Source organism: Peromyscus leucopus, chromosome 19 (genome assembly GCF_004664715.2).
Source record: "Peromyscus leucopus breed LL Stock chromosome 19, UCI_PerLeu_2.1, whole genome shotgun sequence".
NCBI classification, from domain to species: domain Eukaryota; kingdom Metazoa; phylum Chordata; class Mammalia; order Rodentia; family Cricetidae; genus Peromyscus; species Peromyscus leucopus.
In genome coordinates this window covers 1,248,185-1,274,545 of record NC_051079.1, presented here as the reverse complement: position 1 = coordinate 1,274,545, position 26,361 = coordinate 1,248,185, and the positions used below count along the sequence as shown (strand labels likewise).

Sequence of the window (26,361 nt, the reverse complement as noted above, 5' to 3'; positions counted from 1 at the left end):
ACACACACACACGTGTATCAGGGACTGTTGAGGTCCAGCCCCTTGATAGTCCTCTCCCAGGGTCTGTAGAAGAATCTACAACCAGCTGATAATCTAGTCTTTGACGATAGTAAATGAATCTACATACACAAAATTCTTTAGTCCATACACTTTATTCTTCTGAGTCAGTTCCCTCTCTACACAGCTTCAGTTCTGCTCTCGTGCCTAGCTCCTTTCTTGCCTGATTTCTCTCTACATTTATCTGCTGTGCCCTCTAAGTTCTAACTTAATTCTTTCATCTTAGTTCTGCTCCATCTAGGTTCTCATCCATCTAGTTCTTTCCATATCAGCTCCTCTCCCATCTCCTTCTCTCTCATCTTGTTCTTCCTCATCTTATTCTTCCCCATCTGGCTCTTCCTCATCTTCCATCTCATCCTTCCAGTTCTCTCTTTTAGTCCTCCAATCTAGTTCTTCCCATCTCAGTTCCTTCTCCTCCAGTTCTTACCCATCTAGTTCTTCCATTCTCTTTTCTCTTCTCCATCTCATCATTCTCTGAAAATAAAACTGCCTTTTACCCGTTGACCCTTATCTCTCCAAGCTATCTCTGCTCCTGCCTTTTTTGGCGAGTGTGCTCAGTCTCTAGGCAACTTCCATCACAGTTGGATGTACCTGTAAGTGAGAACCCTTTAGTTCTGAGTTCATTGTTAAGGGTGGACCTAAAACTAGAGATGAGACTTTGGAAAGGAGAAAATTAAGCTTAATTAGCACATCTGCCAGGCCTTCTCAAACAGAGTCTGGATGCTTAAGTCTGTTCTTAGAGAATCTGTGAGGTACCTCAGATAAGATCCGTCTGTCTCGGATGGTCCTGGCCGGATGCTGCCAATGACGATAACTACAGAAAGGCCTGACATTAGGGGTTCTGACTGTGTCTGTTGTTGCACAGTTGGAGAAAGTTATACAAATACTTTAATTGTGTAGGGGAAAGTGTGCCCAGTGAATGATGGAAAAGCCACAAGCACATGAGAAATTCATAGCAGGAAACGGCTAATAATCAAAAGCCAATATCACCAAGACTCCTTGAGCCTTGACCTCATCGTCTGAAAGAGTTCTCACATCTTCCAGGTATAGCTTTGTCCTAATCAGCTGAATTCCTACTTCATATATTTTTCTCATCCTGTAGCACACATGCAAGCAAATAAGATGCTTAAAAAAAAATTAAGGCCTAGAGAGATGACTCAGGAGCTAAGAGTATTTGTTGCTCTTGCAGAGGACCAGAGTTCTGTTCCCAGCACCCAAATGGTGGCTCACAACTACTTGTAATTCCTGCCCCAGGGGATCTGATTCCCTTTTCTTACCTCCAAAGGCACCAGCACTCATGTACACATTCCCACACAAATACATAGTGTCTTAGTTAGGGTTTCTATTGCTGTGAAGAGACACCATAACCACAGCCACTTTTATAAAGGAAAGTATTTACTTGGGGTGGCTTACAGTGCAGAGGTTTAGTCCACTGTCATCATGGTGGTAAGCAGGCAGACATGGTGCTAGAAAAGGAGCTGAGAGTTCTTATATTTTGATTCACAGTCAGTAGGAAGTGGTCTGGGCATGGCTGGAGCATATGTGAAACCTCAAAGTCCACCTCTACAGAGACACACTTCATCCAACAAGTCCACACCCACTCCAAGGCCACATCTCCTAATAGTGCCACACCCTTTGGGGGGCAGGTTTTTTTCAAACCACCACAAATAGTCATGCACATAATTAAAAATAAAGTAAATATTTGTTTGAGACAAGGTCTGTAGCTCTGGTTGTCCTCAAACTCATAGAGATCCTCCTGCCTCTGCCTTCTGAGTACTAGGATTAAAGGCGTGCACCACCATACTCGACTAAAGTAATTTTTTTTTTTAATTCTGGTTTCTGTGTTTGCTGAACCTTGAGGAATAAGAGTTGTTCTCTAATATATGGATAGACTCTTACTAGTGCTGTGAATACAATGTAGAGAAGACATATAAACAAACATAAATTTGACTTAAAATTGTTTTAAAAATGCTTATCAGAGGCATGTATGTATAGAAAATGTAAAGTATACATTCTTTAGCAGGAAAAAGTAACAAGACTATTATATAACTTTCTAATTGAACTCACATGCAGAATTTTTTAACTCTTTAGGACTGGTGATACAGCTCAGTGGTAAGAATGTTTGCTAGCAAACATGTGGCCCTGTGTTCAATCTCTAGTGCTGCAAAAAAAAATAAGGATTTGTAGTCACTTAGAATTGTTAAACATTTTTGGACGACCAATATGCTACTGCTTGGTGTTAAAATATTATACTATTACAGGCATTTTTAATTGCATTGTGTGTGTGTGTGTGTGTGTGTGTGTGTGTGTGTGTTCATTCCTACACCATTGTGCTTGTGTGGGGCTCAGAGGACAACTTGCAAGAGTCAGTTCTCTTTTTAAACCTTGTGGGTCATGGGATTGAACCCAAATCAGGCTTGGCAGCAAATGCCTTTACCAGCTAAGCGATCACAAAGTCCCTAAAACATCTTTTTTTTTCAGTCTGTTTTCAGATTTTAAACTTCATCTTCAGCTTTTTAACAGTTTCCATCCTCATGGTTTTAACAGTCTATTCTAGCTTTTTAAACAGTTTCATCTCAGCTGTTTTGAGACAGGTCCATCTCCCAGCTGTTTGAAACAGGGTCTACATCTCTCAGGCTGATTTCAAACTTTCTACTGATACATAGGTTAAAAAAAAAAAAAAAAAATGACCTTGCACTTCTGATCCTCCTGCCTCTGCTTCCCCATGTGCTGGCATTGTAGGCATGCATCAACATAACCACTTGATATAGTACTGGAATTTGAACCCAGGGCTTCATGCATACTGGGCAAGCACTCCAACTGAGCTACATCCCTGGTCCAACTTTTTTACTGTTTTAATGCTGTAGGATAGTGTCAATAAGAGGATCTCAATAGTATATCACTAGGAAGAATTGTGTGGAGAAGTAACAAAATTGCTTTCCTCATTTTTAGGTGTGTGGTTTTTAATAACAGAGGAGTGGCAGGAGAGAATCTCTTGGTAAGTAAATTTAAACAACAAGTCTCAATTTGAAAAAGAATCATTTCCTATTTTATAATGAAAAGCATATTATTTTTATTGAAACTAATTTTGCAGTTAATATAAGATCATAGTAGGAAAACCTCTCAAACCCAAATTAGTATACTTTATAATTTTTTATTTGCTTATGTGTATGTGTTAGTATGTGTATCAGATACCCTGGAGCTAGAATTATACGCAGTTGTGAGCCATTTCATGAGTTCTGGGAACTGAACTTGGGTCCTCTGGGAGAACAGGAAGTTCTCTCAACCACTGAGCCATCTCTCCAGCCACCAACATTCTATTTTATAACAACTTTTATATTCACTATATTCTAACACCAGTAGATATTAATGTATATCTTTTTTTTTTGTTTTGGTTGGTTGTGGGTTTGTTTTTTTTTTTTTCTTTTTGGTTTTTTTGAGACAGGGTTTCTATGTAGAATCCTGGCTGTCCTGGAACTCACTCTGTAGACCAAGTTGGCCTCAAACTCAGAGATCCACCTGCCTCCACCTCATGAGTTCTGGGATTAAAGGTGTGCACCACTACCATCCAGCTGTGTCTTATCGTTCTTAATGCAAAATATATTTTCTTTACAAATTAACCAATATAGTCTGGAGTTAAAGCTAAGTTGTTAGAGTTCTTACCTAGCATGTGTGAAGTCCTAGGTCAACCCAGTACTGCATTGGGGGTGGGATCTTACTTACTGTTCTGTTGCTGTGAAGAGACACCATGACCAGGACAACTTATAAAAGAAAGCATTTAATTGGGGCCTGCTAACTGTTTCATAGGGTGAGTACATGACCATCACGGTAAGGAGCATGGCATCAGGCAGACAGCAGTAGCTCTGAGAGCTTCTGATCCAAAGGCAGCAGACAGAGAAAGCAAGACTGGGCCTGATGTGAAGCCCACCCCTGGTGACACACCTCCTCCAACAAGGCCACACCTCCAAATCCTTCCCAAAACAGTTCTACCACCTAGGAACCAAGCATTCCAACATACGAGTCAGTGGGGGCCATTATTAGTCAAATCACCCCAAACAACAAAAACAGTATAGTGATACTTGTTTTTCTGTCATGAAAAGAGACAGTGGTAGGCAGTGGTAGTACATGACTTTAATCCCCATACTAGGGAGGGAGAGGCAGGTGGATCTCTGTGAGTTCAAAGCCAGCCTGGTCTACAGAGTTAGGTTCCAGGACAGCCAGTGCTACGTGAAACCTTGTCTTAAAAAAACAAAACAAAACAAAATACAAAAAAGGAAAGAGATTTAGTTTTGTCATGACACAGAGCTGTATTCTGTCTGCATATTTGACCGGCAGGCTTTACAAAGAAGTAACATTATTAACATCATTTTAAATTTAAATCATGACCTCTAACTCCTAGTTAGTCTTTACTAGGATAGGAGTTCTTCCACATCACGGCTGCATTTGATAATTAAATCTGTAACTTGAATCAGGCATGGTGATGTTCAGCATCTTTCTTCCCAGCTACTTGGGAGGCCAAGTAAGAAGATCACTGGAGCTCAGGAATTCAAGGGCAACACAGTGAGGCCTCAACCTCAGAAAAACAACCAAAAACAAAACAAAAAACCTGTGAGCCATGTTGTAGATATTACACGTACTGCAAGAGTTAATCTTGACTGCCAACTTGATCTAATGGAAAAGTGCCTATGAAATTAGTAACACACTTCTAACAGTTCTAGAGAAAATTAACTAAGGGTGAAAGACCTACTCAGAATATAGGTCCATTCCATAAGCTGTGGGGAAAGGGAGAAAGTCAGTCAGTCTGGACTTGTCTCTCTCTCTCCTTATCTTTCCCTCACCCCCTCCTATTCCTTCCCACTATCCTTCCTGGCCACCATGATAGAATCTGCCATCCCCCCTTCCATGATGAATTGAAACCACTGAATCATTCATCCTTTAAGTTGTTTTCTTAGATGGTCTGTCAGAATAATGAAACAAATTTAATACAGAAGTTTGGTACCAGGAGTGTGGTGGCTGCTGCGACAAAACCTTCCTGTTGGGCTTTTAAGCCTTGGACTTGGTTTTCAGGAGAAATTTGAAAGCTTGGCTATCTGGTCTAGAAAGCTTAGGATGGTGCAATCTCAGTATCAGTGGGCGATTCTGGTAGGAGCTCAAATGACTCGAGTGCTGATAGAAATGTGGACAGGCAGACTCTGACTGGGATTTCAGATGGAAACAAGGACTCTGTTGGAAACTGTGTTATGTTCTGGCAATGAACTTAGTCTGTGTCTTGAGATTTTAAAGAAGGCAGCCAAATATTCAGGACATGACATGGTTATTGCTAACTGCGTTTGGGGTAGGGAGGGTTGTTTCTAGACAGGGTTTCTCTGTATAACAACCATGGATGTCCTGGAACTCACTCTGTAGACTAGACTGGCCTCAAACTCACAAAGATCTGCTTGCCTCTGCCTCCCGAGTGCTGGGGTTAAAGGCATACGCCACTGCCCAGCTGCTAGCTCCATTTTTTTTTTTTTTTTATGAGACTTGGGAGAAAACAAGCAGGGGAGAAAGACACCTTCCCCCATAAAAGTGAAGTTTGGTTAGAAAAGCCAGTGTGAAGTTGAGAGTGAAGAAGGCGCGGTTTCTGAAGAGACCAGTGCCGTTAAGGAAGCCAGTCACTCTGCACTGGAACACTAGCGTAGATGCCTTCATGGCATGCTTGGACCTGCCCTGACTCCACCCATGGCAAGCTCAAAGATATGACAAAGTAAACTCTTTGAAATATTTTATCTTAAGAAGAGAATACTTGGCCAGATAGTGGTGGTGCATACCTTTAATACCAGCACTCAGGAGGCAGAGGCAGGAGGATCTCTGTGAGTTTGAAGCAAGCCTGGTCTACAGAGAGAGTTCTATGGCAGCCAGGGCTACACAGAGAAACACTGTCTTGAAAAAAAAAAACCAAAATAACCAAAAAAGAAAGAAAAATACATAAAAGGAGGAGGAGGAGGAGGGGGGGGAGGAGGAGGAGGAGGAGGGAATACTTCTAGGGTTCTGGTTCTCATCGGGCCACCTAGGAGGCTGTTTCCCCAGGCTCTACTTTGCCATGTTCAAGTACTCATGGACTGATGCAGTTGTGGTCCACGGTAATCTTTGAGATGTTGGCAGACTTGGAGGTCCATGTGATGCTGATCACAGGCACACAAGATTGCAAGAGTTTTGTTTTTAACTTCCAGGATAAAACTTCTTAGATTCCAAAGCAATATTGTGTGTGTGGTGAAGAGCAGACAGTGTGTGACAGGGTAGTGGTCTCTGCAGAAAGTCCTTGAGAGGGTGACACATGACACTGGGAGGTTAGAGACTGAATGTGTGATGAGATGCCAGGACTTGGAAACGTGAGGAATATGGAAAGCTGCAGGTGGAAAATGAAGCCAGATCAAGACACAGGCTGTGGGCTGCGAATGCCATGGACATGGGGTAAGGGCCCAAGCTTGTCTGAGCTCATCATTCCATCATCACATGCTCTGGACCAGGCAGGAAGCATGCGAGACTTAGCACTTTCCCTGCCATGTTTTATTCTCGCGGTGGTCCAGTCCTTCTTGCCGTTTTCTATTCCTTTTAGAATGATAATGTCTACCATTATCATTCTCTCAGGAGTATACAACTTTCTTCATGATTTTTAGGGACTCAGAGACAAGAGTTTGTCTTGACAAACAGTATTGGAATGGCTAAGAGTGTGGGAGCTTAGAGAGATGGACATGAGCTTTGCTAGGCCAAAATTGGAATGTCTTAAGTGGCAGTGCATTTGGTTGCCAGGGTGACAAGGAGTGATTGGTTTGAGAAGTACCTGTGGAAGCTGAATGTAGTGATGTACACTTACAAACCTAGGATTCAGGAGACTGAGGGAGGAAGATTGCTGAGAACTTGAAGCATGACCATGACCAAAAGCACCTTGGGGAGGAAAGGGTTGGCTTACACTTCCCAGAAGATCTCACCTCAGTGATGCTGGTCTCTTCTTAATCACCTCAAATTTCTCACCTCCAGCCAACCAGCATAGAGTAGCCCAGCAAAGCAAAGGTTTCACTTTAGTAGTTCTGGTATCTTGTTAATCACAGCTCATTCTTCAGCCCCAGCTAACCAGAACCACAGAATCTTAATTAAAAAATAACAAATGCCCCTGATAGAGTCTTTAAACATCCCTTCTGAGACTTCACAAGCCCTCAACAGTCTTACCTTCCAAGCTCCTACAGAACAGTTCACCAAGCATTGAACACTCAATGGCTTTTTTTGCATAAAATTCCAAATTCCTTTCACACTCCTCTGCACAAAAAAACATGGTCAGGTCTGTCACAGCAATGCCTCACAATATGTTACTATATAAATTATAATACTTTTTAAGTATTTATAACTATATTTTAGACAATAAAATAGTGTGTTCCAAAGGATGTACTTCTGGTTGCAGGTTAGTCGTCCAACATCTTGAAAATTACTTGAGTAAGATCACAAAGCAAGATGCCAGTATTGATGATGGGGTCTACCTCTGGCATTTAGAGCCCTTGGTATTCTTTCTTTCCATCACAGAGCCGTGAATGGTTTCTGTTTCAAGTGTGAAGGAAGTTTTGTGTTTATTTATACTTCTCCTTGCTTCAGAAAGGATTTTAGTGCAGCTGAGCCCCAGAGTAAGAAAGACCTTAGGTAGGCATAAAAAAAGAACAAAAGATGAGTCAGCAAAGATCAAACTGGAAGGAACTGTCTCTAACTGAAATTACCCCAGAAAAACTGGCAACAGTGAAAAGGCGTTCAGGTAAGCAGTTTTCCTAGGATAGGAAAAAGCTGTAGAAGTCAAGGCCTTTCTAGAAGAGGTCAGAGCTACACTTGGGATGCACAGGGGTTGCTATAGCCTCTGCAGAGGGTCAGGAGGTAGATGTTTCCACTATATTGTCCTCCTTTCTTCTCAGTCTGCAGGGATGAGGAAAAGCCAAGGCCTTCCTCTGAGGAAGTAAGAACCCACTCAGCCTTGCTGTGGCTGCTCAGTGCTTCTCTGCAGGGAAGACAGGGATCCAAGAGTCCACGCTGCCCACAAACTCTGTATTGTTACCCATCACTTCCTAAATTAACCTGGGAATGATAACTCCCCAACCTAATTTTTTTAATTAAAAACAAAACAAAAAAACAAGAGCTAGAAGGAAGCTTCTAGAAAGGATTTGGCCTGAGGGAGAAGGAGAAGTTGCAGAGGACAGTGCAGCTGGTCATGATTGAGCTGTCAGATGTGCTTCTCAGGCACTTCACATGCACACTGTTCTGCTCACACTGTTCTGCTCACGCTGTTCTGCTCACACTGTTCAGCACAGTTCATGAATCTAGAAGCCTTACCAGTTTGGCCTGAAGGCAAATCATGGGGCATTTTCTTGATATCTTTTTCTTTTTCTTCTTTTTTTGGTAATTTTTTTACTGAAAATAGATTCTTCTCTCATACAATACATCCCAAACAAAGTTTCCCCTCCCTCCACTTCTCCCAGCTCCCCCTAACAACTCCTGTCCCCCAAGTCCACTCCCCCTCAGTTTCCTTTTCAGAAAAGAGCAGGCCTCCAAAAGACAACAGCCAAACAGGACAAAACAATATACAGTAAGACAAAGCAAAGGCCCTCATATCGAGGCTGGACAAGGCAACCCACTAGGAGAAAAAGAGTTCCAAAAGCAGGCCCAAGAGCCAGAGACACACTGGCTCCCACTGTTGGGAGTCCCACAAAAACACCCAGCTAACAGCCGTAACATACGCAGAGGACCTAGTGCAGACCCGGCAAGCCCTGTGCTTGCCGTTTCTTTGAGCCCATGTGAGCTCTGCCTAGTTGATTCCATGGGCCGTGTTCTGGTGTCCTCCATCCCCTCTGATTCCTACAGTTTTTCCTCACCCTTCCCCAAGGGGTTCTGTCTACATAATGTCTGGGTGTGGGTCTCTGCATCTGTTTGCATCTGCTGCTGGAGGAAGCCTCTCTAATGATGGCTGGACAAGGCATTGATCTGTGAGTATAGATTAGGAATCATTTCATTGATTTTTTTTTTTAGGAGAGTCTATTACTGGCTGGCACCATCCCTAGGCAAGTAAACCTGAGCTGTATAAGAAAGGCAACTGAACATGAGCCAGGGCACAGCATTCTTTCATAGCTTCTACTTCACTCAGTTCTTGCTTGAGTTCCTGCCCTGATTTCCTTAGGTGATTGTAGTTGAAAGTTTCCCTGTGTCCCGGCTGGCCAGCGGTCCAGACAACTCTCTCCCACTCACGTCCCCCAAGTAAACACCCAGAGGCTTATATTAATTGCATGACCATGGCCTATGGCTCAATTTTCTTGCTAGCTAGCTCTTATAACTAAACTCAGCCCATTTCTGTTGATCTATATGTCGCCACATGTTCTGTGGCTTACCGGTCTGTTGGCATGTTGTTTCTTGGGCGGCAGGCTGGTGTCTCCCTGCCTCTCCTTTCTCTTCCTGTCTGTCTGCTTGAATTTCCACCTGCCTCTAAGCTGCCTTGCCATAGGCCAGTGCAGTTTTATTATCAACCAATCAGAGCAACACATATTCACAGCATACAGAAAGACATCCCACACCAGGTGATGGACTATAATCTGGAAGGATAAGTTGAAATAAACCCTTTCCTACTCAGAAAGAAAGAAAGAGAAAGACAGACTTAAATGATTGAGTGGTTTTTGAAATGATAATAGCTTAGCTCCTGTTTGATGAGTGCTTAGCATGAGCCCATGAGCCTGTAAAGCCCAGGACACTTAGGACAGCCCTCAGACCACAGGGAGCCCCGGACATGGACCCAGCACCAGCCAAAGTTGCTTCTCTCAGCACTCAGCATGGACCTTTTCGTTGTCACTGCAGGCTCCTTCCGCTCTCGGTCCAGCTCTCAGTCCAGCTTTCACTCTGCTTTTTCCCTCTTAAAGCAGAAGTCCCTAACCCTGGCTGCACAACTGGGATCCTCTAAGGTTGAGACACCCTGACCATGAACTCCATCTGTCTTCATTGAGTGTCACATGTAGTCTTCCCAGCCCAGCCTCATTCATGTAGTCCAAAGCCCAGCCATGGAGAACTTGAGATGTGCCTCTTAGGGTTCTGCACTGGGAAGATCTGGCTGGCTAACCTACTCTAAAGCATGCCCAGAATCACGGGTGCCCTGTGCCTTATGCGGACAACTACAGGAGCATGCACTACTATTCCCATCTGGAGCCATGACAGGAGGGCATACAGGTCACCCTGGTCTCCAGGGGGCTGATGGGGCTATTTCCTGGGGCTTTTTATCTCATGGTTAATTGTTTTCTTAAAAAAGTAATATGCTCTCAGGCAAATTTTGACGCTTGGTCATTTTTGTACATCCATCAGTAACAAGAGGAACAACTGTACATTGAAATTCTGGTTTTTTATGCTTTTTCTTTGCTGACTCCTTGATAAATTTATATTCTAAAACTAAAATCAGTTTTCTTACGAATAATGTGGGCAGTTCAGTAGCAACTGGACAGGGGGTGGGTATGATTTTAAAACAGATCACATTGTAGAGATGGATTGAAGAACACAATTAGTCCTGTTATAAGAACTACTCCTTTTGGTAGGCATAGCCACACAAGAATCAGTGTTGCCTTAAATAGAATCATTAAATAATTGCATACAGATCACTAGGCCTTGAGTGAGGAACTGTAAAATTAAATATTCTAAGTTCCAGACAGAAAACTGAAGTCTTAGGTGGCCTGATTCAGTATTGGAAGATACACTGCACAGCTGGAACTAAATGGATACAGTATCATAATAGAAGATATTTAATGAGACAGACTTTATGTTGCATTGTCTAGATAAAGGCAGTGTTTAGAAACCTCACTTCTTCATCGGGTGGACAGCGCTCAGGGTGGAGGAAACAGTTCCCTGGTGAGAAACTAGTGGCAGTTTAGCGCCCTCCCCCAGACAGGGTCTCGCTATGTAGTCCAGGCTGGCCTGGAACTCACAGAGAGCCACTAAATGTGCCTCCTACACACTAGGATTAAAGACATGTGCCCCCACGCCCAGCATGCCCTGGAATTTAACATTCTATGGCATTATTGGAAAATCTTGTTTGCTTGCTTGGCTTTTTTTTTTTAAATAAAGAATTATTTTGCCTTTTAGGGAGCATACATGATTTTTCTATATAATGTATTTCCCTGTATTTTCTCACACATCTGCGTGTTTGCGCCTGTTTTAATTGAAGGTGTTTACACGGGCCTGGTCCCATTATACCAAGCTTTCCTTGAACATTCAAGGTCTTTTTCTTAGTGCTACCAGATCATGTTGATTTTAAGTGACAGATATGTTAGAAGATATTATATATAATAATAATATATTATTAATAATATGTATAAACCAAGATTATTTTTGTTGTTGTTGCTATTTTTGTTTTTTGAGACAGGGTTTCTCTCTGCAACCCTAGCTGTCCTGGAACTCACTCTGTAGACCAGGCTGGCCTCAAACTCAGAGATTTGCCTGCCTCTGCCTCCCAAGTGCTGGGATTAAAGGTGTGCGCCACCACCGCCGCTGCAGCCACCATCCACCCCCACCCCCACCCCTCAAAAGGTTATTTTTTATATTTATGACTTCTTGTTTGTTTGGGATTTTTTTGTTTTGTTTTTTTGTTTGTTTTTTCGAGACAGGGTTTCTCTGTGTAGCTTTGCGCCTGTCCTGGATCTCACTCTGTAGACCAGGCTGGCCTCAAACTCACAGAGATCCTCCTGCCTCTGCCTACCAAGTGCTGGGATTAAAGGTGTGCGCCACCACTGCCTGACCTTGCTTGTTTTTTTTTTTTTTTTTTTTAACTAAACATTTCTACTCTACAAATCATTCCCCTCACATTTTAACAATAATGCGCTCTTGTCCAGACACCACGGACTTACTGCTGTGCCAACACTGAAGACTTGGAGACGGTCATCCAGCATGTCCACAGCCTGTACCCTTTGGCCCCGTTTCTGGCAGCAGGCGTGTCAATGGGAGGGTAAGGACTTCTGCTCTTCTGCGTGTGGAGAGGGGAGCCGTCCTCCCTCCCTCTCCCTCCCTCCCTGCCTCCCTCCCTCCCTCCCTCCCTCTCCCCCCCCTTCTCTACTACAGGCAAAGGGAACAGTCCTCACGGCTCTCTCTAGGAGGACTACAAACTCCTCAACACTTGACTCTGAATGTTTGAGTCTCTCACTTGCGGCTGAAGGAAGGCAGGAAGGAATCAGCTCAGACAAATTTCAGTATTTTCTGGCTTCTGTAATGCAAAGGGTGCAGTGAGTCCTTTTGGAGAGCAATCAAATAAACTTAATTTTGTTAATGTCCCTCTCCAGATGCTGTTAAGCTAAGATGGCTTATGCACTTACCCTTCCATTGGGGTTTATTTGGAACTTTTTGAAGTTTTATTTATGTATTTTGTGTTTGTCTGTGTATGTATATGCCCATGCTGGGGGTGGGGTGCCTGAGAAGGCCAGAAGATGGTATTGGACCCCTGCAGCTGGAGTCACAAGTGTTTGTGAGCAGCTTGCTGTGAGTGCTGGAGGCTGAACTCAGGTCCTCTGGGGAGACAGCAAGAGCTTCACGGTGGAGCATCTCCAGTCCCTTTGAGTGATATCTGACACTAATAACTGGTGTGTGTGTGTGTGTGTGTGTGTGTAGATAGAGAGAGAAAGTGAGCTTAAAGAAATCTAAAAGTTATTATCTAGTATTTTCCTAGACTTTAGACCCCCTAACCATTGTCAACACTTATTTTTTAACTTAATTAATTTATTTTTATGGTGCTGGGGATTGAAGCTAGGACCAATGCATGTCAGGCAGACACTTACCACTGAGTCCTGTACCTCTACCCCAAGCTATTGTATTTCATTTTTCTAAAGTTTTCTACTAAAAAATTCTCTTTTGCAATGTTGTTTTTCCTATCTGCAGAATAAATTATCAAAAAAGTAGACATATATATACATATATGTATACATATATATGTATATATATATAACTACAGACATCTTCCCCTACCAAGCCCTATAAGATTAATGCCAATTAACTGCTTTTCATTAGAATATCTTACCATACATATATTTTATTGTACATTTTGGTACTTAGGCACACTAGATGACCATTTGTCTTTATTTTAAAAGCTGATTATGGGAGTCTGGAAAGACGTCTCAGCAATTAAGAACACATGCTGTTCTTAAGAACCCAGGTACAGTTCCAGCACCCAGATGGTAGCTCACAACCATCTCTCTAACTCCAGTTCACAGCCATCTCTATAACTCCAGTTCACAGCCATCTCTATAACTCCAGTTCACAGCCATCTCTATAACTCCAGTTCACAGCCATCTCTGACTCCAGTTCACAGCCATCTCTCTATGACTCCAGTTCACAACCATCTCTCTATAACTCCAGTTCACAGCCATCTCTATAACTCCAGTTCACAGCCATCTCTCTATAACTCCAGTTCACAGCCATCTCTATAACTCCAGTTCACAGCCATCTCTATAACTCCAGTTCACAGCCATCTCTATAACTTCCAGCTTCACAGCCACTCTCTATAACTCCAGTTCACAGCCATCTCTATAACTCCAGTTCACAGCCATCTCTATAACTCCAGTTCACAGCCATCTCTATAACTCCAGTTCACAGCCATCTCTATGACTCCAGTTCACAAGCTCTTGGGCCTCCACCAGCACTGCACGTACATGGTTCACAGACATACATGCAGGCAAACACTTACATACATAAAATAGAATTAAATTGCTCTTTTTTCACCTCTTTTTAAAAGCCAGTCAACATTGAAAATAGAATTTTTTTTAGCTTTATTCTGGATGTATCTACCATCTCAGTTTTCAGAACATCTTCAGAGTGTACGTGCTGGAAAGCGAAAGGTGGACATGGACAACAGGCCCTGCCGAGTAGGCGCTGACCAGAGCTTTTTAGATTCTGATAGAGAATCCATCCCTTACATTAGCATGGAAGGTCTGACTTGACCCAGTAAAGAAGGAACTCTCTGACTCAGCATGGAAACAAGCAGAGACTCCAGGTTGTGCTTAATGGACATATTTTAGTCTCTTTCCTTCAGCCTCAGAGTGAGCCTGAAAAGACAGAGTGAAGGCTGAACTTTTTCCCTTAATCATATAAATCCATGACTTTTTTCAAAGCTAGCTAGCCCTTACATAAAGAGGCCCCAATTGTCAATTCAGAAGCTCTTGGGAAAGGCTTATTCATCCAGCGTTGAAGCCTCAGTGCCCAAAGGCCGGGTCTGACCGTTAGATTAGCTTTTCCAGCTGGCTGAATATTAATGTCTTGTGAATTATTTGAAGGAGTCACACCTTCTAGTTGCCTAGCACTGTGACGCGTCCCCAAGTGGGTGCACTTTCTTCCTTTCCTCTTTCTTTTTTGAGATGCAGCTGGCAAAAGCAGAGTCTAAGCAAGAGGCTTATGCCCAGTGAGCCATGGACTGGGGTCACCCCAGTGCCTGCGATGCCTGGGGCCAAGTGTGGGCTTTGAGCCAGAACTGAGTTAAGTCAAGAAACTCTGCAGCTCTAGACCCAGATTCTGCTCTCCCAGTGAGTTGGTAAATACTTTTTAAATGAATAGAAAATTCCAAACACATGAAATGGAAAATAAGAATATTCCTGCATACAGTCATCCCCCAGCTTTAGTAATTATCAGCTTGTGGGTAATCTTGTTTCATCAATATCACCCACTTCTCCAGTTCATTCCCAACTCCAATTACTATTAACCAAACCTCATAATCATTATTATTTCAGATGGTACTAAGTAGATCACATGTTTAAAACATGGGAGGCCCTGGGTTCAGTTCCTAGCTCCTCAGAATAATAAATCAGTTGGTTGAATCACTTCTAGGCCTTTTGGCTGTGAGCCCGTAAGTGTGGACTCTGTTCTCACCTTAGTGTCTGATGAAGCCCCTATCGCAGGACAACAGATCGGTGGATTTTGGAGCAAGGAGAGGGGATAGGATCTTGCTTTTTCTACACAGTGTATCAGCTTTGTCTCACAGCACCTCCTGGAGTGGAGCACACAGAAGAAAGTCGTTATATTAATGTTTCAGTTGGTAACGCTAAATGGAACACCTGTGTCTTTTTTTTAAAAGGCCCAGTACTCTTACATACCTGAACAAGATTAGCAGTATTCTTAAGTATCAGTGGGTATTAAGTGTTCACATTTCCCCAATTGTGTCTGCTATTGAATTATATAGTTTGAAATACAGATGCCAAATAAAATCCATTCTTTGGTGTTTAAATCCTTTCATCCATGAGTTCTTTCTCCATCTAGACCCCTGTAGTGTTTGCCCCCCCCACCGGTGAACAAATGGGGCCTTCTTTCCATGTAAAATGACCTTTTGAGGTAGCATCTTCACATTCTAGCACTCCTGAATTGCCTCTAAAGATTTGGCTGTGCCTGTTGCAGGGTCTTTCTGCTTTAGATCCTTTCCAGCTGTTCTGGTTTGTGTACTTTACCAGTCTGGACACTGTCTGACCTCCAGCTGAAGTGTCAAGGTACTATATGAGAACCCTAGGATGAATTCTTCACAGGACAGAAGCATCCTTCAAATGGATTTGTGACTACAGCACTGTGTGCAAGTCATAGAGTCATTATAAAAGGTCATTTTCAAATCGCATGTGATGGAACATATCTGTGATTCTAGCATTCCTGGAGGCTAAGGCCGGAGGGTGACAAGTTCCAAGCCAGCCTCAGCTAAAAACAGTGAAATACAGTCTCAAAAAAAAGAGCAGTCGGTTTCAGAACTGGTAAGACAACTCAGTAGACAAGGGCAGGTGCTGCCATGCCCAAGGACCTGAGTTTTATCCTGGGATCTACATAGAAGGAAGGAACTGACTCCCTCAAATTGTTCTCTGGCCTCCACAAACTTGCTATAGAATGTACATACATGTACACACACACACTAAATAAATGTTATTTTAAAATTTTTTCAAAAAAATTATTTTCAAAAGCCAGATGTCCACTTTTCATACAAATTTCCTGCCCTTAAGCTGGGCAGTGGTGACCCACACCTTTAATCCCAGCACTTGGGAAGCAGAGGCAATTGGATCTCTATGAGTTCAAGGTTAGCCCAATCTACAGAGTGAGTTTCGGACAGCCAGGCCTACACAGAGAAACCCTGTCTCAAAAAACAAAAAAACAAACAAAATAAAATTTCCTGTCCTTGTAAACCATTTGAGTTGTAAAAGGTAACGAGGAAGTATTTTATCCATTCTCCTACTTTAGAGCCTAGTCTGTTGAAGAAGCTGTGTACGGAGGATATAATGGGAGGTGGAGTTAGGGCGTTACCCTTCTTAGTTTGAGCCATTGAGCGCTAACTCAAACTCAACTCTTGTCCCTCTTATCCAAATAGAGCTTGGCTAGAATTGAAGAAATTGATAGAATAAGAGAAACATAGGAAGGAACAGAAGTTCAGTAACTTTAGGGGCCAAATGCTCTGCCACAGCTCAGAAAGTCTAACAGTGGACTGTAGCGTGCTTTGGAGACTCGCCGTGGGATGCAAGGTGCATAGGCACACAGGGGACCGACCACCCAGACCAGTAGACTCAGGAGCTCAGGGCGTGAAGTCAGAAACCAGTAGTTCACATAGTCCCTGGTGATCCCAGTGCACAGCCGCGTTTGAGAACCACTCGGTAAACTATGACTATGAGAAAGAACAAAGAAACCCTTCCAGTGCGCAGGACTTCAGCAGTGGTCACGGGTGATGGCACAGACCCGGCTCTTGGGAGGCTAAGGCAGTCCAGGTCATCCTACAGAGTTGAGTGTTCAAGGTCATCCTGGGCTGCCTGAGATCTTATCTCAAAAAGAAAAAGAGACTGAGCATTGGTTACTTGCTGGTGTCTGCCTTGTCCTGTGACGTGCATGGTTAGAAAGGAACTTTTGAGAGATGTAGCCAGTCAAAATCTTTTTTCTTGCCATTTTAGAATGCTGCTTCTAAATTACTTGGGTAAAATTGGGTCCAAAACTCCTTTGATGGCAGCTGCAACATTTTCAGTTGGCTGGAATACTTTTGCTTGCTCAGAGTCATTGGAGAAACCACTAAACTGGCTGCTTTTTAATTACTACCTGACAACTTGCCTCCAGTCTTCAGTTAAGAAGTAAGTCATGTTTAAAGCCTTTTGTTACCAGTTTAGATTACATGACTCAGTAAAGTAATAAATTTATTGTATAAACAATACACATATACTGGTAGTGTTATACTCTAAAATTTCATACTGCTAAGATACTCTCTACATTATGAATGCATACCAAAAATTATAAGGTAAAAATATAGACAAAAGTCATAATGCATCTGGGTGGTGGTGGTGTGAACCTTTAATCCCAGCACTTGGAAAACAGAGACAGTTGGACCTCTGTGAGTTTGAAGCCAGCCTGTTCTACAAAATGAGTTCCAGGACAGCGAGGGCTGTTCCACAGAGAAACCCTGTCTTGAAAACAAACAAACAAAAAAAGACAGAATGCATTCCTTCTGTTTGTACCCCCACCCTGCGTTGAAGGTTGCTATTCTCAATTATTCAGAAAACTGCAACATTAGTGCAGAGTGTGTTTGGTGATACGTTTGGGCTGTTTCCTTAGATTTTCTGGTGGTTAGCCTTTTCCAAACTAATTCTTTCTCAGGTAATGTGTTAAGAATGTCCTGTGTAGCTAGGTGTGGTGGCTCACCCCTTTGATCCCAGCACTCAGGAGGCAGAGGCAGGCATATCTCTGAGTTCAAGGCCAACCTGGTCTAAATAGTGAGCTCCAGGACAGTTTGGGCTGCATAGAGAGACGCTGTCTCACAAAAAAAGGAGTGTCCCGTGTTTGTAGCTGGAAGTTTTCCTGTGGGCCCCTGGCCTGTGGTCAGGACAGATCCCTCTCACCCGCCGTCCCACACCTGCTGGAACCCAAATAAACACACACAGGCTTATGTTAATTTTAAACTACGACTATGGCAGGCCTCTTGCTAGCTAGTTCTTATATCTTAAGTTAACTCGTTTCTATAAAGCTATACTTTGCCACGTGGCTCGTGGTTTACCGGTACTTTTACATCTTGTTTCTCATGGCGACAGCTGACACAACGTCTCCTCTGCTCTTGCGCCTTCCTCCTCTCTGTTTAGATTTTCCGCCTGCCCTAAGCTGCCTTGCCATAAGCCAAACAGCTGTATTTATCAACCAATGAGAGCAACATATTTTCACAGCATCTCCATCACATGTTGAATAATATAGCTCCTTAAGCATGTTCTTACAAGTGTGGTGTGTTTTAGCAATGGAAGAATGTGAAATGGCAAGATGTGTTGGTGGGTAAAGGTGCCTGCCACCAAGCCTGACAACCAGGGTTTAATCCCTGTGACTCATGGTGAAGGAAGGAGAGAACAGATTCCCTCTTGATCTACACACACACACACACACACACACACACACACACACACACACACACTGTGGCATACACACATGAACACAAATTAAATGATTTTTTTTTCAATTTTAAGAAAATGTATTCAAAACAAGAAAGAAATAGAATACAGTTCTATTTCTGTCTTATATATTCTTAGCTCATGATTCTCATATTTTCAAAATAATGTCTTTGCATCTGTTTTTCTGGAATTGTTCATCTTCTAACAGTGAAGACCTGCATGGTAGCACAGAGCATCAAGATGTTTCTGTTTTATTCCTTTAATGGCCGTTACTGTTTGTTTGTTTGTTCAGTGCTGGGGACTGAGTCCAGGATCTCAAACATGCCGGGCACATACTCAACCTCTACAGCCCCAACTATATCCCTACGACGCATTTTAAAATGAATTGACAAATATAAACATGATTTAATGCTAAAAATACCACACAATCATTGTGTCATTATTATAGCAGTGCTAACCATCACTGGCCTGGTCATTGAAATGAGAACAGTAGCAAGAAAAATGAAGAATCATTTGGATTAAAGTATTAGTTGAGGACCTAAGGATGTAGCTCAGCATTACAACATATGGGCGTCATGTTCCAGGTGCTAAATTCAATCTCTGTCACTGCCAAAGGATGGATATACATTGATCACCCTGGTGAGAAAATGGGAACCTGTGCCAAAACTGTCCTCTAACCAAACACCATGGGGGTGGAGGGAGGGAGAGAGAGAGAGAGATTAGGCAAACTTAAAATGTTTTCATTACACTTTTACTGGCTTACTTCGTGTGGGCAGTATGCTGTGTAGGTCAGAGAACAGTCTGTGTAAAGAAATTGTCTTTCTACCATGTGGGCAGAATTGAGCTCAGGCCATCAGGCTTGACTGCATGCATCTTTACCCACTGAGTCATCTCACTGGTCCAGCGGATATTATTTTAGTTCCCTGTACTAGGCTGTTTAATTACCTGCTCTTATATATTTTAGATATGACTGAAGTAGAGGTGATCTTAATTTTTAGTTTGAAATTCCTTTTGTTTCAGGCACCAGCATATGTTTGTCAAACAAATTGACATGGACCAGGTCATGAAGGTAAGGGGTAGCTTTCCCTAATATTTTTATTTCCTCTTGTGACTCCAAGAGTAGATTCAGTTTGGATTTGCTTTTCAGGCTAAGTCTATTAGAGAGTTTGATAAACGATTCACCTCAGTCATGTTTGGATACCGAACAATTGATGATTATTACATGGATGCCAGTCCAAACCGCAGACTGAAGTCCGTGGGAATCCCAGTGCTGTGCCTGAATGCTGTGGATGATGTTTTCTCACCCAGCCATGGTAAGAACTCCATCTGTCTACACACTTTGGAGTGAATTAACTTTTTTTTTCAAAGACCTATCTTTTAGTTTTATTTCTGTGTATATGTGAGTATATGCCATGTGTGTGTCAGTGGCCCTAGAGGCCAGAAGAGGGCAACAGGTGCCCTGGAGCTGGAGTTACGGATTGTTGTGAGCCACCAGACACAGGTGCTGGGAACTGAACCTGGGTCCTCTGGGAGAGCAACAACTGCCGATCATCTCCCCGGTTCCCGGTTAGCTTTTAAAATAGTGTTCTTTACAAGGAACTATGATAATAAAAATATAACAGTTATACAGTGTCTTCTATTATGATTTTTTTTAATTAAAATGCTTCCTGGTGTGGAGCTCCATGCCTATAATCCCAGCGTTTTAGACACTGAAGCAAGAAGAAGAAGCGAGTTTGAGGCTGGCCTGAACTTTAACAAGCTGAAGAGCAGGCTGGGCCAGGAAGACATTATCTCAAAACATAAAAACCAGCAAACAAAAGTTAGCTTTATAACTTAGTATCAAAGTGTTTCAGACCACAGGGTCAGTGTTTTCAGGATCCTGTCTGCTGTCAGAGACTCAGGCCCAGTTAGAACTGATAGTGTGTTCTCGCGTGTATAACCTTTGGTTCCTCTCAAATGCAAGGCCTTGAAACAGATGGTGCTCCAGCATCTTTGCCTGGGGAGGGCACTGGCATTGTTTGCCCTTTTTCCTGGAGTTCCAAAACAAAAGGAGTAGGGGTTTTTCTTCCCCTTTAACGTGGAAGAGGACTTGAGACTTTAGAAACACAATGTCCTTGAGTACTTCTATGCTGGAAGCAAATTTGTGCCAAAAGTTTATTTCTAAAGGAAAACAGTCTAGTTTTTTTTTTTTCTACTGGATACAGTAAGGAAGAAAATTATTCCAAAATTAACTTTCATACTCTCTTAATTTAAGAATAGCATTTGGGCAGGAGAGATGGCTGGGTGGTTGGGAGCATGTATTGCTCTTGTCAAGGACCCTGGTTCAGTTCCCAGCACCTTTATCAGGCAACTCAAAGTCACCTGTAACTCCAGTCTAGCACCACCTTCTGGCCTCCACAGGCAGTTCACTCATGTGTACATATCCGTCCTACACATACATCATTTAAAGTAATAAAAATAAATCTTAAAAAGAAGCCTCCTGATTTAAAAAATAAATAAGAAAGAACAGCAGTAAGCATACATGTTTGTTTATTGAAAGTAATCTTACAAACTTCTTGTCAGAAGGCTTGACCTCTAACGGTTTTGTGAGGGCTGAAGGATGGTTATGATTTTGCTGTTGTCAACACAGGATGTCACTGTGTAGCCCAGGCTTCCCTGGAACTCTTGATCCTCCTGCCTCCACCCCATGTTCTGGAATGCCAGGTGTGAGCCACCATGCCTGACTCAAAAAATCTTCTTAAATCAGTTTTCAAACTTTAATGTGTTTGGGTGTTTTGCTTGTGTGTCTGGACCTGGTACCCACAGAGGCCAGAAGAGGAAGTCATAGCTCCTGGAACTAGAGTTACAGATGGTTGTGAGCTGCCACGTGGGAGCTGGGAATCAAACGTGGGTCCTCAAAAGATCAACCAGTGCTCTTATCTTAACCACTGAGTCATCTCTCCAGAACCTCAAGAAAAAAAATCTTTTAAACATTTTCTCCAAATACTTAATTAAAAACATTTATTTGGGGCTGGGCTGGAGCTCAATGTAGGGTGCTTACCTGGCACATTTGGGGCCCTGAGTTCAGTCACCACTAAACATCGTAATTACCCAGATCCCAACCCTAACACATGCATTGTAAAGTTTTAGAACATCCCAATATACACAAATATTTTAAATCACCCATCGTTTCTCTGGGAGGTCGAATTTTCCAGAGGTGATTTTCAATAGCTGGCACTTTGGGCCTTTAGGTATAGATGAGAAAATGAAACTGGCTGTAGTTATCTATTACAAGGTTGCTTCCCATAATTCCACTGGATAAGGTCTGATGTTTCTCCACCCATTCTTAGCCTTTGCTGCCTCAGCTACAAACAAGAGATTCCCAACACTTAACCTGACACACTAGGGTGAAGTTTGAACTCAATTATTTCCTTTTTTTCCCCAGGCCCTTAAAATAGTCTTATCACATAGTGGACAATTGTCTGCAGCCTGAGGGAACAGGCAGCCGCCATCATTCACGATGACCGCAGTGTGGTCGAGCCTTTGTTCTGAAATGACTGTAGCAGTCAGGGTTAGACACTCAGAGTGCTGGGGTGGAACCCAGTGGATGAGCTTCGGTTGAGCACTAACGAGGTTGTGCACAAGTGCACGTACACACACACACACACACACACACACACACACACACACACACTCTTTATTTTTCACTGTCTGAACTCTAAAGCCTAGGAGAAAAAAATAAAGTAACTTTAATTCATGCCCTTGAATTTTCTGCTCAAAGTTAACTGGATAGAGGGCATGCAAACACGGCCGTTACTAGTGAATTACTGTGTTTTGCTTCAGCTCTATTTTCCAATTAAGTTTTTCGTTTCTGTTGAGTGTAAACAGAAAATCAGAAAGATAGAAAAAAATAATTACCCTGTCTTAAATGTCTCAGCAACAGAAGGTAGACACGCATTACTGTTGGCCAGAATTTTATTTCTTTTTGTTTTTGATATCTTTGCTTTTACTGTATATATCACATTTGGGATTTCAAGTCCTTTGTACAGTTACCAATCATGTTTAAAAATCTAGATTCACATATAATCAAAATTACACAAAATGGATTTACAACTCTCACAAAGGTTAGCTTAGTTTTAATTTCTCAAAACAAGAATCAGCCTGTATTTGTATTTTGTTTTATCTGATATTCTGTATGTGTTTGTGCGAGGGTCCATGCACTAGTGTGGGTGCCACAGCACACGTGTGGGGGTCCCAGTCAGCTCTGGCACTGCCATGCGGGTCCCAGAGAGCCAACGCAGTCTGTCAGGAGACGCAAGCACCTCGGCAGCTGAGCCATCTCACAGCCGAGAAACAGCCCGTGTGTTTAGGTTATATAAAATCTTAGATTGGTTCTTTTAAAAATAATCATTTAGTACAAGACTGCAAATATGGATTATTATAAGAATATAGATGATTGGTATAAATTAGTCAAACTCATTCCATTTATTTGTTTAATGATGTTCTTACTGATTAGAAATGATAAAGTATACGTTTCCTAATGAAAAATGTTAATGACCTCTCTTCTCTCTCCCCCCCACCACTTTACCACCAACCCCTCCCCCCCACCCCCATCTTACTGCTTTAACTCCTCAAGCTATCCCAATAGAAACTGCTAAGCAAAACCCTAATGTCGCTCTGGTCCTTACTTCTTATGGAGGCCATATTGGTTTTCTGGAGGGAATCTGGCCTAGGCAATGCACTTACATGGATCGAGTCTTCAAGCAGTTTGTGCAGGCCATGGTTGAGCATGGACATGAACTCTCCGACATGTAGTTCTTGGGTGCGTGAAGTCTGAGCCACCATTGTTAAAGCCCCTCAGCCTAGTGCACAAATGTCAACTACTGAGGATAAAGCTGATAAGCGGCAGAAGATGGTGAAGAGGTCCAGTGTTGTGCAAAACTACTTCCTAGGGAAACAAAACAACTTTGTAGCAAGAAACTAAAGATAGTTTAGATTGTAACTGTCATAGATCTTATTTTTACTCTGCCTTACCAAGTATGACCTTAAATTAAGTAGTCCTTACAAACATGAATGACACTTAACCAAAACTATTGTGTAAAAGATTTTAATTCCTCAGGGTTTTAATTTAGGCTAGTATTTTTAGGTTACTCAGTTCAGTGACTTACTAGTACTTTAATAACTGTTGAGAGACTTTCATGACTTGAATGTAAGTTATAAGAGGGGCATTCATGATAACACAACATTGAGGAAGGGCGGACAGCAATGCACTGAGTGTTGTTCTGACTTTAAAGGGCAAATGCAACAATGTTAGCCTGACTCCTATGCCTGCTCACTTATTCTGATAATATTGAATTAGGGCTGACTTATGTTTTATAATTATCATTTACATGCTTATTTTTAAAATAGTACATGTGCAAATGTATATCATTATATTAAAATAAATTCTATCATTTTAAATTGTTTCTCTGTGAGTTTTTATCTACAAAAGTAGAGCCCTGTTGGGTATGGTAGCACACAGCTTTAATCTCAGCACTCAGGAGCCACAAGCCGGTGGATTACAGTGAGTGTGAGGCCGGCCTAGATTGTAGTGAGCTCCACTCAGCCAGGGCTATATAGTCTCAAAGAAAAGAGAAGCCCAGAGCATAATATCTGAAAAGTATGTTAATGATAATGTCATGAATATATTACCAAGAACACTTTTCACTTCACTGTTTGCAGAATTAGGCTGACGTCATACACCACTTAACACTTTCCAAGCTGGGGCACAGATCGGTTGGTAGGTTGCTTGCCTAGCGTGCAGAGAACCTTGGTTTAATCCCCAGAACTATAGAAAATGGAGCATGTGGCTGAGCATGTAGTCTGTAATCCCAGCATTATGGAGGTTGTTCAACAGCAGCTTGAACCACGTGTGCCTCTGCCAAGAGTGGAGGGGACACGTTCAGCTACAGGATATTGAATTGGGTTGAGAGGTATCACAAGACACACACACACACACACACACACACACACACACACACACACACACTATATGTGATGATTTTTAAAATTAACTTTAAAAATAAAAATAATTTGAGCATCAGGGGGTTAGTTAGCTCAGTTGTAGAGTGTATGCCTACGTCCAAGGCCTCAAGTTCAATCTCCCAATACTGCAGGAAAAAAAACAAAACAGTAATGTGGTAGTTATTGGCAAATGACCTTTTATAGAAGTTGTACCATTTCTGTGGTCCTAACAGCAGTGCTGCCATTGTTACCAAAACTGTCTGTCTAGCCTGGCTGGCCTAGGACTTGCTATGTAAATCAGGATAGCCTCCAACTTACAGAGATCCACCAGCTCTCCTCTCCTAGGCTGAGATTAATGATGTGCGCCATCAAGACATGTCTCATTATGTAGCCTGTGCTGACTCCAGGCTCTCAGGCCTCTAGCTTTGGTTTCCTGAGTAGCTGGGATACAAAGTTGTAACCATGTCTAACTCCAAAACTTTTTTCATTGTTTGATAATTTCATACATGAATATAATGTATTTTGATCAAATCTGCCCCTACTTCTTCCCTTCAATTCTTTCTGTACCCACTCTTGCCTTTTTTGTGTGCATTGTTGTTTGGCCTGCATGTATGTCTGTGTGAGGGTGTCCTATGCCCTACAACTGGAGTTACAGTTGTGAGCTGCCGTGTGGATTCTGGGGATTAAACCTGGGTCTTCTGAGAAAGCAGCCAGTGCTCTTAACCACTGAGCCGTCTCTCCAGCCTAATGTGTTGGTTTTTTGTTTTGTTTTGTTTTTGGTTTTTTTTTTTTTGTTGTTGTTGTTGTTGTTTTGTGATTAAAGCGAATCTGCTTAGTTTAAGGCCATCCACTGCAACATGAACAGCCTATCAGGGTCTGCATCCAAAGAGAATGAACTCTCCCTCCCCCAGTGGCCACTCACTGCCAATAGTGCCCCTACTCCCAAGGCTCAGGGACCATCATGTGGTGGGAAGGTTGTGAGACCAGTGGCAAAATAGTGTGCGGCGGCTGTGCACAGCCAAGGCCTTGACCTGACTGGGCGCACAGGAGAACTGAAGGAAAGATTAACAGAACAACTGGGGTAGGATGGACCCCGAGCTCTGATGGGAGAGCTGAGGGTCCCAGAAGCTCAGCATGTTTATCATACAGCTGAATAATGAAGTGGGGGTTGTTACAGATAAATAGAGACAGGGTTAGTGGTAGAGATCTGGATCGAGGAAACGGGTTTAGCTCCCCTAGACAGGAGCAGTCAAACATGAGTGGTGAGGCCGTGGTGAACACTGTCTGCCCCCTGTCACCATTCACTCAGGCCCCCAAGGAAGGCTTTGCCAGTTCCCCCGAGCGGTGTGAAGCTAGGCTCCTGGACACGACAGTGCTTGTGTTAACAGCACACGTTGACTCAGAACCGCACACGCTCCCCACATGACCAGGCCATGGCACACGTCAACTCCAGCGGCTGTGACTGCGTGCACAAGGAACTCCAGGGCTGTGACTGTGTGCACAAGGAACTCCAGGGCTGTGACTGTGTGCACAAGGAACTCCAGCGGCTGTGACTGTGTGCACAAGGAACTCCAGGGCTGTGACTGTGTGCACAAGGAACTCCAGGGCTGTGACTGTGTGCACAAGGCCTGCAGAAGGTCAAGCCTGTCAAAACTGTGGACAAGGGAGGGGCTCACAAAGTCCCACTCCTAGCTGATAGAACTTTAATTTTTATTTTATTTTACTTAATTTTGGGAGAGAGAGAGAGAGAGAGAGAGAGAGAGAGAGAGAGAGAGAGAGAGAGGCGCGCCTGAGTGCCATGGTGAGTGTGTTATGGTCAGGACAACTGAGTCAGTTCTCCTTCCATGTGGGCCACAGGAGACTTGTCTTAAAAAAATAAAGGTTCAGCCGGGCGGTGGTGGCGCACGCCTTTAATCCCAGCACT

The 26,361-nt window shown here is 42.8% G+C and overlaps 1 protein-coding gene across 1 annotated transcript in view; it reads left to right on the top strand.

The window, feature by feature from the left end:
* The window catches only part of Abhd3 (abhydrolase domain containing 3, phospholipase), a 45,871-nt gene extending 21,977 nt beyond the window's left edge, over positions 1–23,894 (top strand). The window contains exons 4-9 of the mRNA XM_028876696.2: positions 3,010–3,055; positions 11,931–12,043; positions 16,986–17,159; positions 19,476–19,524; positions 19,603–19,768; positions 23,071–23,894. Of these exons, the coding sequence (XP_028732529.1) occupies positions 3,010–3,055; positions 11,931–12,043; positions 16,986–17,159; positions 19,476–19,524; positions 19,603–19,768; positions 23,071–23,249 (727 nt within the window). The 3' untranslated portion in view covers positions 23,250–23,894. The remainder of the gene's footprint in view (positions 1–3,009; positions 3,056–11,930; positions 12,044–16,985; positions 17,160–19,475; positions 19,525–19,602; positions 19,769–23,070) is intronic.
* Positions 23,895–26,361: the final 2,467 nt, after the last annotated feature.